Genomic DNA, 15,532 nt, shown 5'->3' with positions numbered 1-15,532 from the left:
AGCTCACAGGGACAAACTCGCCGCATCTCAATAACAACCAAAGTTAAAAGGAAGTCCATCAAAACTGCATAGGAAGTTTTAGCTCAAGAAGGCTGAAAGCTGAGCGTAAAGCACATTAAGTTACCATTACTGTCACAGAATATGAGCCGTTATCCACACAAATATGCGGGGGAGTGTGGTACTTTAGAAAAAATTTGGAGGGGGGGGGGTGGAGGAGATTTTACCAAAATGCTGAAGCAACTTGTCATGTTCAGACTCTTCGCAGGAGGGGGGGGGGGGGGGGGGGGGGCTGTCTCCAGAATGTGAGATACATAAATTGTCCAGTACCCCAAAAACATTAAAGAGAGAAAAAAAAAAAAAACTGGAGAAAAGTCCTCATAGTCCTTTAAAGTCCAGGTGAGTTGGCTTATTCCTTTGATTAAAGTTCTACTCGTGTCTGGATCCACCCTGAATATTGTTCTTATGTGCTTTTTTTTTTTTTTTTTTGTCTGTACAAAGATGAAAGGTACACAGGTTTGGGTCAGATTGCAAAGTTTCCTTGCAACAGTTTTTCTTTGGGTTTTACCATAATAGAAAAATAAATTAAACAAATTTGGTTTTCAATTTGTCACCATGGCTCAAAGACTGGAAATCAAAAAGAAAAAAAAAATATTTCTTTGCATACACTGTACATAAATACTGTACTTTAATTTGAGTGTCCCTTGGTCACGCAAATAACATGAAGCTCCTTTATGAAGGAGCAAATTTAAGATACATTAGATGCATAGAAAGGCACTTTAGAGTCAACACATCTGGTGTGCATCATCAGGCCAGTTCCTTTTGGCCTGAGAGGTGCAGAGGAGATATCGAGTTGAGGTGCATGGCTTTAGAATACTGCAAAATGTGTGTGCACACGGGCCTACTTGTGATTGCCATTCATACATGTCATACGTCTTAGCTGGGCGAGTATCGGTCGATGGTGCGGCTCTCAGAGAGGGCCTGTGAGGGAGGGGGCAGAGGCTGGCTCAGGACATCCATCTTGTCGTGGCTGAGGCCCAAGTGCTCCGAGGCCAGTTTGGACAGCGGGTAGAGGCTCTCCAGGGCCTTGGCATCAGCCACCAGCTGCTGCTGAGCTTGGATGAAGAGTTCACTTGCCTTCTCCTGCTTCAACCCGAGGTGCTCGGCTGCATATTTACTCAGAGGGTAGATGCCCTCTGTAAAGTCCAGCTTCAGTTTCCCGTCCGTGGTCAGCCCCCCTCCCGTCCCCCCGCTGCTGTGCATCTTCATGTGGCTGATGAGGTTGCGCTGCTGGGCAAACTTTCCACCGCACACCTGACATTCGTAGGGCTTTTCCCCAGAGTGGATGCGCATGTGCTCGGTAAGGCGATACTGACGCGTGAAGCGCATGCCACAGGAGTCACACGCAAACGGTTTAAGGCCCAGGTGGCTGCGCATGTGTCGGGTCATGGTACCACGTTGCGTGAACTTCTTGCCACAGATGCTGCAGGGATACGGCCGTGTTAGCCAGTGGGTCTTCTCATGTTGGCGCAGTGTAGCCGGATCTTTGTAGGACTTTTCGCAGCTGGAGCAGCGGTACGGCCGGATAATCTCGCCGATGCCCGCCGAGTTCAGCCCCAGGTTGGATTTGGCCTCCAGGTGCGACAAACTGTTCAGAGTGTTGCCGCTGCCCAGGCTCCCATAGCCATTTGTATTACCGCTCATGTTTTTGGTGGTGCTGTTATTGCCGTTTCCCATCTCTCCGCCGGAGTTTCCATGCAGTTCATCTTCTGTGTGTGTCTCCACATGTGCGTTGAGCTGCTCGGAGCTCGGAAAGCCCTTATCACAGGGAATGCAGACGTACAGATTGTCCCCGAAGCTCTCTGGCTCGTACGGCATGTGGAACCTGGGTCCTGGAGGGGACGGGCGTCCCTCACTGCTCCCCGTCTCTTCTGTGCCCGACCCACTTTTTTCATCCGCTCCTTCACTCTCCTCCCCGGCCTTATGATGGTTGTGATGATGATCTCCATTTTCACCCCCTTCCTCTTCGTCATCATCCTCATCTTCATACTCGGCTGTGTATGACAGCGGCTCGTGTTTCACCCAGCGGTAGATGTTGCCCATTTCTCTGCCCGCCTCCCCGCCTTCTGTGGGCATGTCGGGGCTGTGTGGGTAGCGGTCTGGCCCCTGTGGACCTGAGCGATGCAGGTGGGGTAGGTGTGGGCCCAAAGCCTGGTTGAGATGGGGGAAATGTGGAGGAGTCCCCGTCTGGTCAGTCGACTCCATTTTTTCTGAGAAGGCTCTCCCATTCATCCCCTGCATGGGGCTTGTTCGGCCGCTCAAAGTCCCGTCTCGCTCCTCGTCATTATGAGTGTTCGCCAGGTGGGTTTGAGAGGGAGTGAGCTGAGACTGAGAGGTGGGGCTTTTCTTAGAGAGGTCGAGACCAAAGTTAGGGGAGCAGTTCCTCTCGGAATGGCCTGGGCGTCCAAGCTGGGCGGGCACAGCTGACTGCAGAGACGGGTACACCTGAGAGCCCTGGGCGGAGGTGGGGGCATACAACTCTCCGGTATGAATGGATAATCGATGGGGGACGATCTCATCCATAGACGGTGCCCGGGGTGCGTGGCTATTCAATATTCCTCCCGGAGGACAGGACTGGATGACAGGAGTTGAAACCCTGTATCTGCCACCGCCCCCTAGACCCATAGTACTGGGCCCCATTTTTGCATAGGGTAAAAATGCAGGACTTGGGCGAGGAGGGTACTTGCCATTTCTTCTCAGCTTCTTTTTGCACAAGGCCACTAAATCAAGAAGCTGAAGGTAGCTGGCCGCTGCCAAGACGGCCCCGAGGTTGGGCTCAATGGGAGAGGTGGGGTCTCCTTCAGTCAGGCGGCCTGTGTAGATGTAGTCCAGAATGACCCTGAAGACCCCTGGACTCACCATCTCATGGTCGAGGTTGATGAGATTGTCATGGACCACCAAAGACTTCAGGTAGAGGCTGCTGGCTGCCAGAATGTTCTTATGAGCTCTGAAGAGGGCGTTCTGCACCACAATGATAACGTCACACAGGAACCCCTTGGTACGCTGGCTGTTGAGCTGCAGGAGGAGATCCCTAGCATGACTTGGAACTTCCATGGCATCCAGCATTGTCTTCAGTCCGCCACCTGTAACGACAGACATTTATCAAATGTTAGGTAGCGATCAATGTTTCAAGTGCCACAAATTCAAAATGATATGCACTTTCCTAAAAACGCACACTTAGTACTAAAAAGTTGTGATTCAAACATTGGATGGTATCTGAAAGAATTGGTGACGTTTGAGTATGGACGTATATATATATATATATATATATATATATATATACACACACACACACACACACACACACGTTTAATCATGATACTTAACACATTGATCCTGTTTGCTAGAAGTCATGTAAAATGCAGAACTGATAAGGGAGAAGGCCACTGAGCTGAAGTGAACTTTAGTTTAAAGTGAGCAGCTTTGATGGTTTTCTCGTCATCAAAAATTCAAGTCATCACATTCACTTCCTTTCAGACAGAATAAACATTATAAAAAAGAGAGAGAGAGAGAGAGAGAGAGAGAGAGAGAGAGAGAGAGCTTTAGTTAGAGATGGAGATGGAGATACGTATATATTTTTAGCTGCTGGCTTCCTGATAAAATATTCCAGGAGTGCTGTGCAGAGTTTTAAGCAAAGCGGGGGATGGATGTTTCACGAGTACGATGAACAGCAGGTATAAACCTGTAGGAGGACACGTCCAAAAAAAGATCAGTCTTTCAGCTCCACTTCTGCCCAGTCATATAAGGAACACTGAGCACACGGGGCGTAAATCAACATTAGCCGGTTCATTACTTTACATTCAGATATGCTTATAGGGACACACACACACGCACTCACACAAATATCAACACTAATTGTTCCCTTGAGCCTAAAATAAACAGTATTGGCTGCACGCATCAAGCACCATGTATTGTTCAATCAGTGGCATCTGAGGATAGTTTACATACGAGATTAAATGACTCAAACGCTCCCTGAGGGGCTTAGTCTCACTGATGGGAAACAAGCAACTAAATAAATATCATGTCATCTGTCTGATCACAGTCCTTCCTGACACCAGCTCATTCACTTCTTGTTTATTTCCTTCAGAGTTCTCACTCAGCATCACAATGGAGAAGTACTGCCTCAAAAAAAAAAAACTTGCATCTGTGTTATAAGGAGATTCTGAAATTCCTTGATTATATTTTTATCTATTACTTCTTTCATTCTCACAGTTTTGAACAGCTAAAAGTGCATGTTCCTGAAACTTAAAGGTCATGCTTTAGGGCGGATATACTACAGTATTTTCTGCAAGTTGTTCACGGCCGGGTTTATGACATCTGAAGGAAATATCAGGACTTAGAAAAAGGAAAAAGGAAAAATGAGAAAGACGTATGCAGTATGCACAACAAAAAGCAGGTTTTAGAGGGGAGGGGGGTCCCACTCCTGGCTTCTTTCTCTGTCTGGCTTTGATTACTCTACGGTCATATTTTACTTTAAATTTCAACATCGGTCAGATCAAACATGTTTGGAGAATAAGTGCGAAAGGAGGAATACGCCAAGTACTTTCCATAACATGCTGATCGTCTGCAGAGTCTGTCACTGTGTTGAGCTTACTGGTAGCGGTGTACAGAGCACCGTGACACATTGTGTACTCACACAAGGCGTGATCCTTTCACATTCTCCCCTGGATGCGGTTTCAAACACACGGCGATAAACAACACGGTTCACATGTATCAAAAAAAAGCTTGTGAACTGATTTATGATGACAGTTTATCACGGTACGTTCATCAAAATCCACATTTTAAAAATAAATCGAAAACACATGACAACTTTTCTGTGCACCTGCATTGAGCTGTGTTTACAGTTTGTGGTAATGTGCCACAAACACTGTTATGGTGGCTGTGCCCATCAGGGCATCACTTTTTTCTTTTCCTGTTAAGTGTCGGAGGCTACAAAACTCCATTTAAAATATCACAACTTTCTGTTTGACATATGCTCCTTCAAAAAAATAAAGTTATAGCACCGTAAAACATGACGTCTTATCTCGAGTGAAAGATTTCTGCATCCTGTTAGGAAGCCGTCCATGATTGTAAAGATATTTAATCCGAGAATGCATCTGACAGCAAACCAGCAACATATTCAGAGCTTTAACTGCAGCTTGTTTTGTGGGTTTTGGACTTTAGAAAACAAAATTGAATTGAGCTATTCTATGCAGCATCGCCTGAGCAAAGCAGGTCTTCTGATGCATGGCTGTTTTCTTCCGATAGCCTTGTTTTTAATGACCTGTCAACATGTTGAGGAAACACTGATAATGGCACTACAGTCCACGGCGGTGACATTCGGTTGTTTGCATTAGATTATTTGTCGTCCCTATGTTTCGTGTTTTGTCACTTTTGCGGTTCACGCAAAAGACTAAACTTGTCTGCCTCTGCATGCAGCCTCAGTCCCATAAACACAACAGACATCTGCTTAAAAGGTTGTGTTGACGTTTTATTTTCTTTCGTTGCAATTTTCTGCCCATGCTCGTGTAGCACTTGTTTATTTTATAACCCATTTGACCATGTTTTAATTTATGAGGCACAGCTGCAAATACAACATCAGAGTAAATTTGTGGAAGATTTAGTTTTAATTATACTTTAGTTTTACAAATGTATTGTGTCATTTTAGTGACTCACAAGGGGGGGACATAGTTTTAGAGGTTTACACTGAGGTCAGTAAAAGGGTACAAAGTAAGTAGCTGTGCTCATGATAAGTGTTTTCAGTCGGATCAGCAAACATCTTGGAGGGAAAAAAAGTCAGTTTCCTGTTTGATTGCTGTAATGACGCACCTAATAACCATTACATTTCTATAAAACACTGCTAACATATGCTTCTAATTCAAAAAGCTAATTCAAAAGATTTTATTCAAGCAAGACAGTCGTTTTAATATGAAATTAATTTTACAATTTTCGAATTGCAATTATTTATAGCTGTATAATTATAAATTATAAATATAGCATTTGTAAACGTTTTGGGTTTTTTTTGCCTGTTTAGGAGAAAATGACATGGCTAAATGTGTGCGTTCTTTTGTTCAAAGCAGAGCAGTAAAGTGTGCGCTGAGTTTGGATGCGTCTTCTCCTCTCAGTCTCGGCGCGCTTCACGCACACTGCGTCCCAAACCCCGCAACGCGCGTCAGTCCTTCTCCCTGCGCCGCAGCGCCTCATCCATCCTTCATCTCCTCTTATCTCCCAACGAAAAGACAAAAAGTTTCTCTAGAAACGGGCCGTCTTCAGCTCCGCGTACTCAGACGTATCGGACAGCTGTTTCTTATACCAACTCTTTCCGCTTTAGAAGCTGTCGACAGCTCCGAGGAGAAGCGTCTCTTTCGGACAGATGCGTGAAAATCACGACTTGATCAAAAGGAGAAAAAAAAAAAAAAGAAGGCTTGAAAGAAAAAAAAAATCCCCTTACTGTCTACGTAACATTTTCTAATATTCACCTTTATTGAATACCGACACTTACGCACAAACAGAAGGCCTGTTTCAAAATATCCTGAGGACTTTATAATTCCCATTTCTTATGTATTTCATTCAACTCAAAAACTTATTTAATTCATTGCGGGATCAGATTACTGATGAAGATAAAATCCTCTTTCAACAAACTTGAACAATGGAAAATGTAAACACAAAAAAAGCGTAAATAAATAGCCCAAAGTATAATAATTTAATAGAGGGAAAATAAGTGTGGCAACTCAAAACATTTTACATGTTTTTGCTGATTTTTACATGATCTAAAACAGGCTTTTGCATCAGTCATATAACATTTTTTTTACTATATCAATTCTTTATTATGTGCATAAAATACAAAATTTTGAAGATTTTAATTAAACGCGTAATGAAGCGATAAGCGGTCCGTTTCAGGACCACGTCAACATTACTAAATCAAAGTAGCGGGATGTCATTTAGGTTTTACTCATATTTCCACGAGTCAGTGATTAAATAGAGTAAAAAAAATCTCTCCTGGCTGTGCACACTGAGCAGTTCAGTGAACAGAAATGTGAATGGACGTCCTGGATCAGCTCTTACCTGCATGCCCGATGTCTTCTGCCATCCGATCTAAGTCTCCCTTAATGATCATCTCAGCAGTCTCTGGGAGTCATATCTGACGTTTCAGCTTTCAACTGCCAGCCTCCAAAAAACCATGCCAGTTTTCCGAGCGCGTCTGCCAGTTCTTTTTTTTTTATGATTATTAATTGATATGAATTTCTTCTCGCTCCTTAGGTCCGTCCTCCCACCCACTTTCCTCCCTCTGCGTCTGTCTCTCTGCCCCTCCTCTCCTCTCCCCTCTTTCTCATCCCCTCCATTAAATTAACACACACACAAAAAAAAAATACGTGCTTAGATCAGCTTTATTTTTCTCCTATTTCTTTTTTTTTTCTTGTAATTTCCTTAGCTATTTTTGAGTTGCGGCAATAACGCGCACCGGGATGATGATAATGGAGCCTCTGTGCGCCTTAAGTGTTTTAGCGCCCCGTGTGATGTCAGTCTATAATAAAACTAAAAGGTAAAATCGAGGGCAGGAACTTCAAGTGACCCCGACTTGAACTTCTCAACACATCGTCTTAAAGAGACAGGCGGTTACTGTACACACACACACACACACACACACACACACACACACGGATGTACGTTGCTTATTTACGATCAGGCGGCGCGAATCAACTCTCAAAGAGACGTTTAATGACCAAAATACCCAATAATGGAGATTCAATCCAATCTTTTCTTTTTTTTAAGTTGAGCCCCTACAAGAAATTAGACTTCCAAAACACCGCCACGGGGCTTTCATTTTATTGTGTCCATCAAATTTAAATTGAATCTGATTCAATTGGTATTTGCTTCATTTGTAGTTAAGGAGATTAATCATTAATGGAACGTTCTGTGAGTGAATCAATGCAATGATTGAATAATAGTGGGGTGTTTTTTGCTTTCTTTACGACCTCCTGTGAAAATAATGCCTCAGAATGAGCATTATTGATAACAATCAATTAAACTAATCTCTCTCTCTCTCTCTCTCTCTCTCTCAGGTAAACCACCCGTCGAGCTGTTAAAGCTTTCATTCATCACTAAAACTGATCCATAACATCATTGCTGATTCAAAAGACGTACTTATAAGTTTGATTTAAAGTCGAGGGCCTTTTTCTGGTCAAATTTAAGGAAACTCACCACCTAAAAACGGATCCATGTGAGAATGGTGTCATGATATTTTCTTTTATTATGTGATGAATATTGAAAGAGCAGCTGGGTGTCATGACAGGCACTGAAGGTGCAATATTCTCAAAATATCGTCCACTACTGAAATTATCCATTAAAAGTAGTATATTTGCGTTGACATTACTTTATGTTTGCACCTTGAGATCAAACGCGTTGTTATAGTACTTTGAGAGATTTAAATGATGCGCATAAACACAGGATAAACCCTGAAAGGGCCGCTATCAGACACGCCGGACTTGCCCACATGATCCAGATAAGATCTGCGCTGTCTTCGTGCGTCCTCGCCACAAAACCCACCGGCTCAGAAAGGAAAACGCTTCCGAAAAGCCTCGAAATGTGAGAAAACTGCGCGTTGTGACATGTTCGCGTAGTGACACGTCTGTGTGGATGCCATCCCTGCGTGTGTGCCGTATCCCGGACTCACCTCGGACTCATGTCTGGTGCTGTGGCCGTGCGTCTTCTCTCCTCTTCCACATTCCCTCATTAAGATCTCCGCGCGTGCCTCCGAGTCCAGCCCTTCCCTCCGAGCTCCTCTTCCGCGTAAATTTCACAGCCCTCGCTCTCCCGGTGTCCCCTGCTTTCACCCTCTTCCACACACTGGATTTTCTCACGTGTTAACAAGACTATCTGACACTTCAAACTGCGTTTGGGGTCCGATCGGACCAAAAACCTGCCGGCTCCCACTTTGCGCGCACAGCGACACCCAATGGCGGCGCGAGGAGCACGTGCGGTGCTGCTGGGATGTTAAGGCAAATAAAAAGGGAGCAGGACTCCATCCATCCATCTTGTATGATCATCTAATTTAGGGTTGGAGCTGATCCCAGATGATTGGGTGAAGGCATGATAGAACCCTGGACAGGTCACCAATACATCTCAGAGCTGAGAGAAAAAAGAAAATCACACCATGACGCTGATATAGGACATTGGACAGTCATCAATTAATCTCAAGCAGATGTTGTTTTTTGACTGTTGGGTGAAACTATCGTATCCAGCCACGCATTACCAGGGAGAACATGCAAACTCAGCAAAGATGGCTCGGAAAACCTATGTTGAGTCAGTCAGAACCTCAAACATCAACCAAGAATTTCAACCCAGGAGGTAAAATAAAAATAAAAAAAAACTAGAGTGATGATCAAATCAGAATAACATATGAAGTCATGAACCTGTTCAGAAATCAGCGCACCACTCTGATGAGGATAACCCATAATGAAACTAATATACCAAACACACTTGGTTTGTACCCTTGTATTAATTTAACCCTGTATTAAGTTAACGCTTATTAATATAACCCATTCTCTATGAACACTTGTCCAGTCTAATGTGATGCAGTCCATCTCTGCAGTACATGTAAAAGTACAAATATTAAGTCTGAGAGGTTTTATTTCAATTATATGTTCATACACCTGAATTCCTTTGACTGGAAAGCATTTACATTATTCTGTCTCTCTACATGAATTAAGAAACTTGCTTTATACCCTTACTAGAGCAGTTGTAATAGATCGTTGAATGGTTGCGCATGAAGTAACTGCTCACATTTCTGTGAATGATGTACATAGTCCTATTGAAGCAGATTTTCCTGCATTTATATAATACAGTGTATATGCAAATGCCTTTCATGCATAGTTTATGATGAAAAAAGGAATTATCTCATTGACTTTCAATCACGGAATGTGTAAAATAACAACAACAACAACGCAGTGACAACTGTTAATTGAAATTACAGCCCCAAAAATAATAAAGTATTTTATTTTGAAAGTAGGATTGATGTTTAATTTAAAAACGTTTTTGCAAGCTGTTGTTTTAAAAGGCTGTCTGATATCATGTACATCATATTTGGTGGTAAGTCATAAGTAATTAATTTCAAGTAAGTAATTTTGAAAAGTTGTAGAAATGTCTGTCCACTAACTTGCTTCTTGCAAAAATCTCACGACAACGTAGGCACACAGGTGTTTGCGGGAGTCCGTGACTTTCTATAAACATCAACCAGAACTAATTTTTAATCTGCTGCACTTTGATGCATGGTGTTATTCATGCCTCCGACTGGAATCTGTCTATCTGCAGGTGTTTGACTGAGAAATGAATCTGGTGAAATTAATTATTTTACCATGGCGGTGACACAGACAGCCTGCCATGCAGTGAAACAACCATCAGGCCGAAGCCTATTCGTGTTTTTGTTTTTTTTAATCACAACAGCAGCTGACAATCCCATAAAGTATGAAAGCGGTAAGTTCAAGGTGCTGAAGTGAAACGACCTGATGCACCCCAAGAGATTGGCGAAGTGGAGAGAGGTATTGTCTCCCACTTCCATGCCCCGCTGATGAACTGGTGATAACCCTGAAGACAGACGCACACAGAGAATAGATATCACATATCAAGGATGTGAGCCAGTGTTTCCATACATGAGCTAAAATAGGGTCCCACCAAAGGAAATGCACTGTAATGGCAGGTCAGGTATGACTTTAATAGTTTTATATGAACATTAAAGTCCTTCAGCTTCTGAAAGTGTATTTCTCATGTATCTAGATGTTTATTAACTGTTGTCTGTGATGTAGTTGTTTTAAAAAAAAAAAAAAAAAAAACGGGAATCATTCCATTTAACATAAGACATTTCTGGCCAACAAAGCTCATTATTAGGAACTTTAAAGTGATTGATATCAGAGTCAATTGACATGCAGCTGTGTAGGCTTATTGAAATAACTGGGAAACGTAGATGCGCTTTCAGTTAAAATGTAGAGAACTGATGTGACATAAATCAAACTTATGCCAGGAGTTAATGATCCAGGCTAGAATTTAGGTATTTTTTGCGAGCATCATAAAGATTATTTAACTGTTGTTTGGAGCTCTGTAACAACGCACAATACCAGCCAAGCATGAGACGTGCTGATCTGTTGCCTGATAGTGAATTCCTCAACACAGCAAGGACAGATTGGATTAAAGCCACGTTAATAGTTTTGATATGATTAACGGTGGCATGCATGGAATATCTGAGGGGGGTAAAAAGAAAAAAATAAATCTGCAGTTCAGTCATAGCTGTAGGGACTTGTGTTACATGACATATCCGCCTCTCTCACCCCATGTTGTTTATCTTCCTCTTCATCAGAAAGGAGTCCAATAATAAATCACAATTTAAAAGACAAAAAAGTGAAACACTGCAGGCATGTTGCTTGATTTCTGTTGTGTTGTGGGTCCCTTGGTGCAGCTATTGTCTTGCCAGACAGACTTAATCTTGCTAATCAATCAGCCTCCCGAGGCCAGCACTGGACATTAAACTACAGCCTGTCAAAACACGATTCAGCGTACCGTAATGTGAAGCACTGCTGAACTTTTAATGAACTGAAAACCCAAATTGCTGGTTGTAAGCAATGATTCAATTAAAGCTGCAGGAGCAGAGCCCCAAACGTAGCCGGCAGAGTCCATCCCAAAGCCCGTGCAAGTCTGCTTTCCTAAAGAGCAACGCTCAGTCAGGGACCAGAACCGGAGATAAGGCAGGCCGAACGGCCTAAATCCCTTAACAGTCTGCAGTCACCCTGTAAATCATTCACCTTTCCCACCATTCCTCCAAGTGTGAGCACAGCGACTTTTACATACAGTATATATCTTGCTGAAGCTTCTTGGGACGTGGAAACACACTGAGTGGCTTCATAGTCCGAGTGACTGCGGCCAACTTTTGCAGACATCTGCGATCAGATATGTTGCAGGGTCGACCAAGTCCCCAAGGTCCAAACCACCTCGTTTCAATTTAGGCTCCCAGTGAGGAATATTGCTGCACTTCTGCCTGCCAGCAGAGATACAGAGCACGACTGGACGATAGACAGGACAGTCTGAAAGTATCTTAACACCTCGGAACAGACTCTACCAGAGTAATGTTCCACACTTTTCTCAAACGCCAGGCCTTCTGCTCTGTCTTCTGTCTTTCATTCTCATTAATCATCTCTCTCTCGCTCTCCTTTATCTCCTTCCCTCTTTCTTTCCAGTGGACTCAGCCACACAAATCTCCAGATGCTTGCTGTGACCACCCCAGCACAGCTGACACACCCCTTTCAGCACCCAAAAAAATGAACTGTACTCTGGACATTTACACTCTTAATTCATTATAATGAGCAGTTTTGTGACAGCTTTAGTGTGCAGGCGTGCAGGGCAAGCTATTGGAATGATCCGGGTTGTTGTGTGCTTTTAGTCCCGATTCTATTTACACATCTGGTGGTGATGGATAATCATCAAGCCGTGATCAGCACCTGAAAAAAAACCTAATCATTTGTAACACATGACTTTTTATTCTTAACACATTGTTGGCAAATTTACTGGTATTAGGACAAGATATAAGGGCAGCGGGGAGGGCCCGGGGCGAGCCACCGTGTGGACTTCACTTCTCAGGCAGAATTTTTGTTGTTCAGTCTACCTGTTTTTATCAAGATGTTCCAGCTTCTTCACATAATCCTCAAACAAGGGTATTATTAGATTACTGGGTGTTTCAGGGCTGTAGAGGAAGACAATGTATTGACTTTTTTATCAATTCTTTGGTATTGTATTATTTATATGGAGGGATTCGTAGCATGTACCACTGATCAGTTTGTGTCTTCAGATATTAGTTTATAGAATAAGTTGATTAAAAACCTGTAAGGCTCTTTGAGTAAACTTCAGGTACCATTCAAGTATTTTGAGGTGTTTTCTTTTTTGGAAATGAAACTATCTTCACCCTATACGATGTACTCTGTCGATGTAAACCTTTTGCAAAGTATTTGTTAAGTAGTCTCATACATATACAAGAGAAAGTTAACTCACACTTAATTGAAAACATATAAAATATTTAGCATGTTTTGGAATAAATGCTTCATTAGAAGGTTGAGATTTACTGTGGAGCCGTATGAGCTCATATCAGCATTTTCAGCAGATTATTGTGAAGTTGTCCTACACTTGTTATTCATATCTGTTCTTATGAGGACTTGAAGAGTTGAGAATCATATGATATGATCAAAAGTTCTTCAACAGCTATAAAATGGACCTTCTGTACATGTCCATTAAACCTTATTATTGATTGTGTCGTGCGATTAAATCGATTAAAATTAAGAATAATCAACCAGTATAGTAAGATAGTAAGTGTAAACTAATGGTTAGTTGTGGCCCTTGTTGACACTGTGATGTGGAAACATGGAACCGATGTTGTTCTGGTGTCTCCTGCCCCCTTGGATGAACGTAAGCCCAGTGTTCATTCTCCTTTGAGCTGCAGTTGGCTCTCTACCATCTCCCCAGGGAACAATCTGGCTCCTTAGCAGCTCAATACTCTGTTATGTCCATCAGGTGGTTGGCAGCTCTTAGAGCTGTTTGTTGCTGAGCAGGCAGACAGTTGGTCTCTTGCTCAACGGTGATCTAAAAAACGAGGAGTGATACTGAAACACAGTTGAAAAGCTGTGGACAGAGAAATTAAAATAATGAGGTGAATCTGTCAGTGAATTACTGAGCTCATCCATTCTCACTGTGTCTCAGCAGAGATTACAGCATCTTCAGCTGCAGCATTTCAAAGACCCAGAGGCTCCAGCTGTGCCTGGTTAAAGAGTCAGCCGCCAGTTTAGCATACGTTGATATGTGCAATCCTAATGTGGATGACTGCAGATCAGCATGGGTCCAATGAGTCCTTGCTTCAAGACACCTTATTTCATTGAGTGGCTTGTAATCCAGCTTTTACAGAGTTTCATTATATTGGCGTATTCAGAAGAGAGCTCTCTCCAAGCATCATTGGACACCATTTATCTATTTTATTTAACCAGTTGAGACAATAGAAAATGGCAACCTTGCAAAAAGCAAGGTCATTTGAAGGAGAGGTGGAAGAGGCTAATCAGATATTATAATATTTAAGAAGCATTGTACACTATCAATAGATAAAATGCTAATAAAATGAGAGAATAATGCAAACAGATGTCAAATGCAACAGCAGGAATGTAGTGGCTTATGAGGCATAAATCTGTGGGATTATTCGCTATAGAGATCTTTGTTTTGTATTATTCCAGGTTATGGGGGCCGTGAATTGGAACTGGACTAGTGACACAATGTGTTTTAAGTAGAGTGGACATTGTAGGCAGCAGGTGTGAAGTGAGGAGGTTACAGACCAGGGTTTGTTTTGTGGAAGAGGATGAACCAGTGGATTTCACGATGGGTGTGTAAAGATAAAGAGCATTACGCCCGTGGAGAACAGACTGATCTGTAAACAGTGTCGCCTCTGCTGCATTCTGGAAGAGTGGACAGCTTGGCAGACTAAAAATGTAGTCTTCACAGACGGTAGTAACATCCCTTCTGCTATCATATGGGTCAAAAAAGATTCAGAGTTTGTGAATAGTTGTTGAATGTGTCATAGTTGTGACTTTCTGCAACTTCAGGTGCTTCTTTCCTGGAATCGCTAATGCTTGTAGCGTCCTCTGGATGCAGCCTCTCTGGCGCAGGATGACGGGTCAAAGAAGACGACCACGCATGGAGATGAACTGCAGGTTTTGAAGCTTCGTGTGTAACCTGGTGGCCCCGTCAGAGGAACTGCTGCAATGCCTACTTTTCTACTGGCTGCACTGCCGTTAGCTGATGTTAATTAGTTTTCATGCAGACTTTTGGGGAACTACGAAAGTATATATCAGTTCCACGCTGAGTTGCATTGTGGCTTCAGAGAACTGACAAGTAAATGAGCCTGATTCTGATAAAAGTAGTTTGAATTTGTGTTCAGATGGAAATATTGAGGACGGTTGCTTCAGCGTTTAGACACTGATTGCGGCTTAAATACCTGAAATAACATGAAGGAAGAGAACATGTTATTGAAACAGACAAAGACAAGAAACACATGTCGGTCTGATCATGTGAGCTTGCTGTTGTCGCTCGCTGAGCTTCAGCGTGGGTACCGTTTATTAATACGTGTATTGGGGTTTTTGCGTGCAGGCCACTGCAGTGGGCGTCTGTGCAGCACATGGCTGTCCAGTGGTTGCATGGTCGTTCCTCCTCATTAGCCTTTACATAGTCCAAGCAGTCACCCCCTCTCCTCACCCCTCCACCTTCCACTCACAAGACGAAGAGCGAAACCTTTTGTTTCTCGCGTCCAACCTGCAGCCCGTTCCAGCCCTCCTCCTTCTCCTCTCCTTCTCCTCTCCACTGACTCAAATCTCTTTTCCGGCTGAAAACTGCTGAAAACCATATGGTGTGTGACATCATGAGGGCAGGAAGCAGGCAGAAGGGAATGATAGAGCAGAGGAGGGATTGGCCTGCCAGGTCT

General features: G+C 43.0%; 1 protein-coding gene across 2 annotated transcripts; it reads right to left on the bottom strand.

Annotated features, from left to right (window-relative positions):
* Positions 1-486: 486 nt before the first annotated feature.
* hic1 (hypermethylated in cancer 1) lies at positions 487-8,928 on the bottom strand. 2 transcript variants are annotated; one of them, XM_080459484.1, is made up of 2 exons: positions 8,711-8,928; positions 487-3,140 (listed from the first exon to the last, which is right to left on the bottom strand). In XM_080459484.1, exon 2 carries the CDS (start codon positions 3,121-3,123, stop codon positions 934-936), a length of 2,190 nt encoding a protein of 729 aa, XP_080315610.1. In that variant the 5' UTR covers positions 3,124-3,140; positions 8,711-8,928; the 3' UTR covers positions 487-933. The 2 variants fall into 2 exon arrangements, with proteins under 2 accessions (XP_080315610.1, XP_080315609.1); XM_080459483.1 differs by lacking the exon at positions 8,711-8,928 and adding an exon at positions 7,102-7,256.
* Positions 8,929-15,532: the final 6,604 nt, after the last annotated feature.

This window comes from Lipophrys pholis, assembly GCF_963383615.2.
Source record: "Lipophrys pholis genome assembly, chromosome: 3".
Taxonomy (NCBI): Eukaryota; Metazoa; Chordata; class Actinopteri; order Blenniiformes; family Blenniidae; genus Lipophrys; species Lipophrys pholis.
Note: the sequence above shows the minus strand (reverse complement) of the source record. Positions and strands in the feature narration are given on the sequence as shown.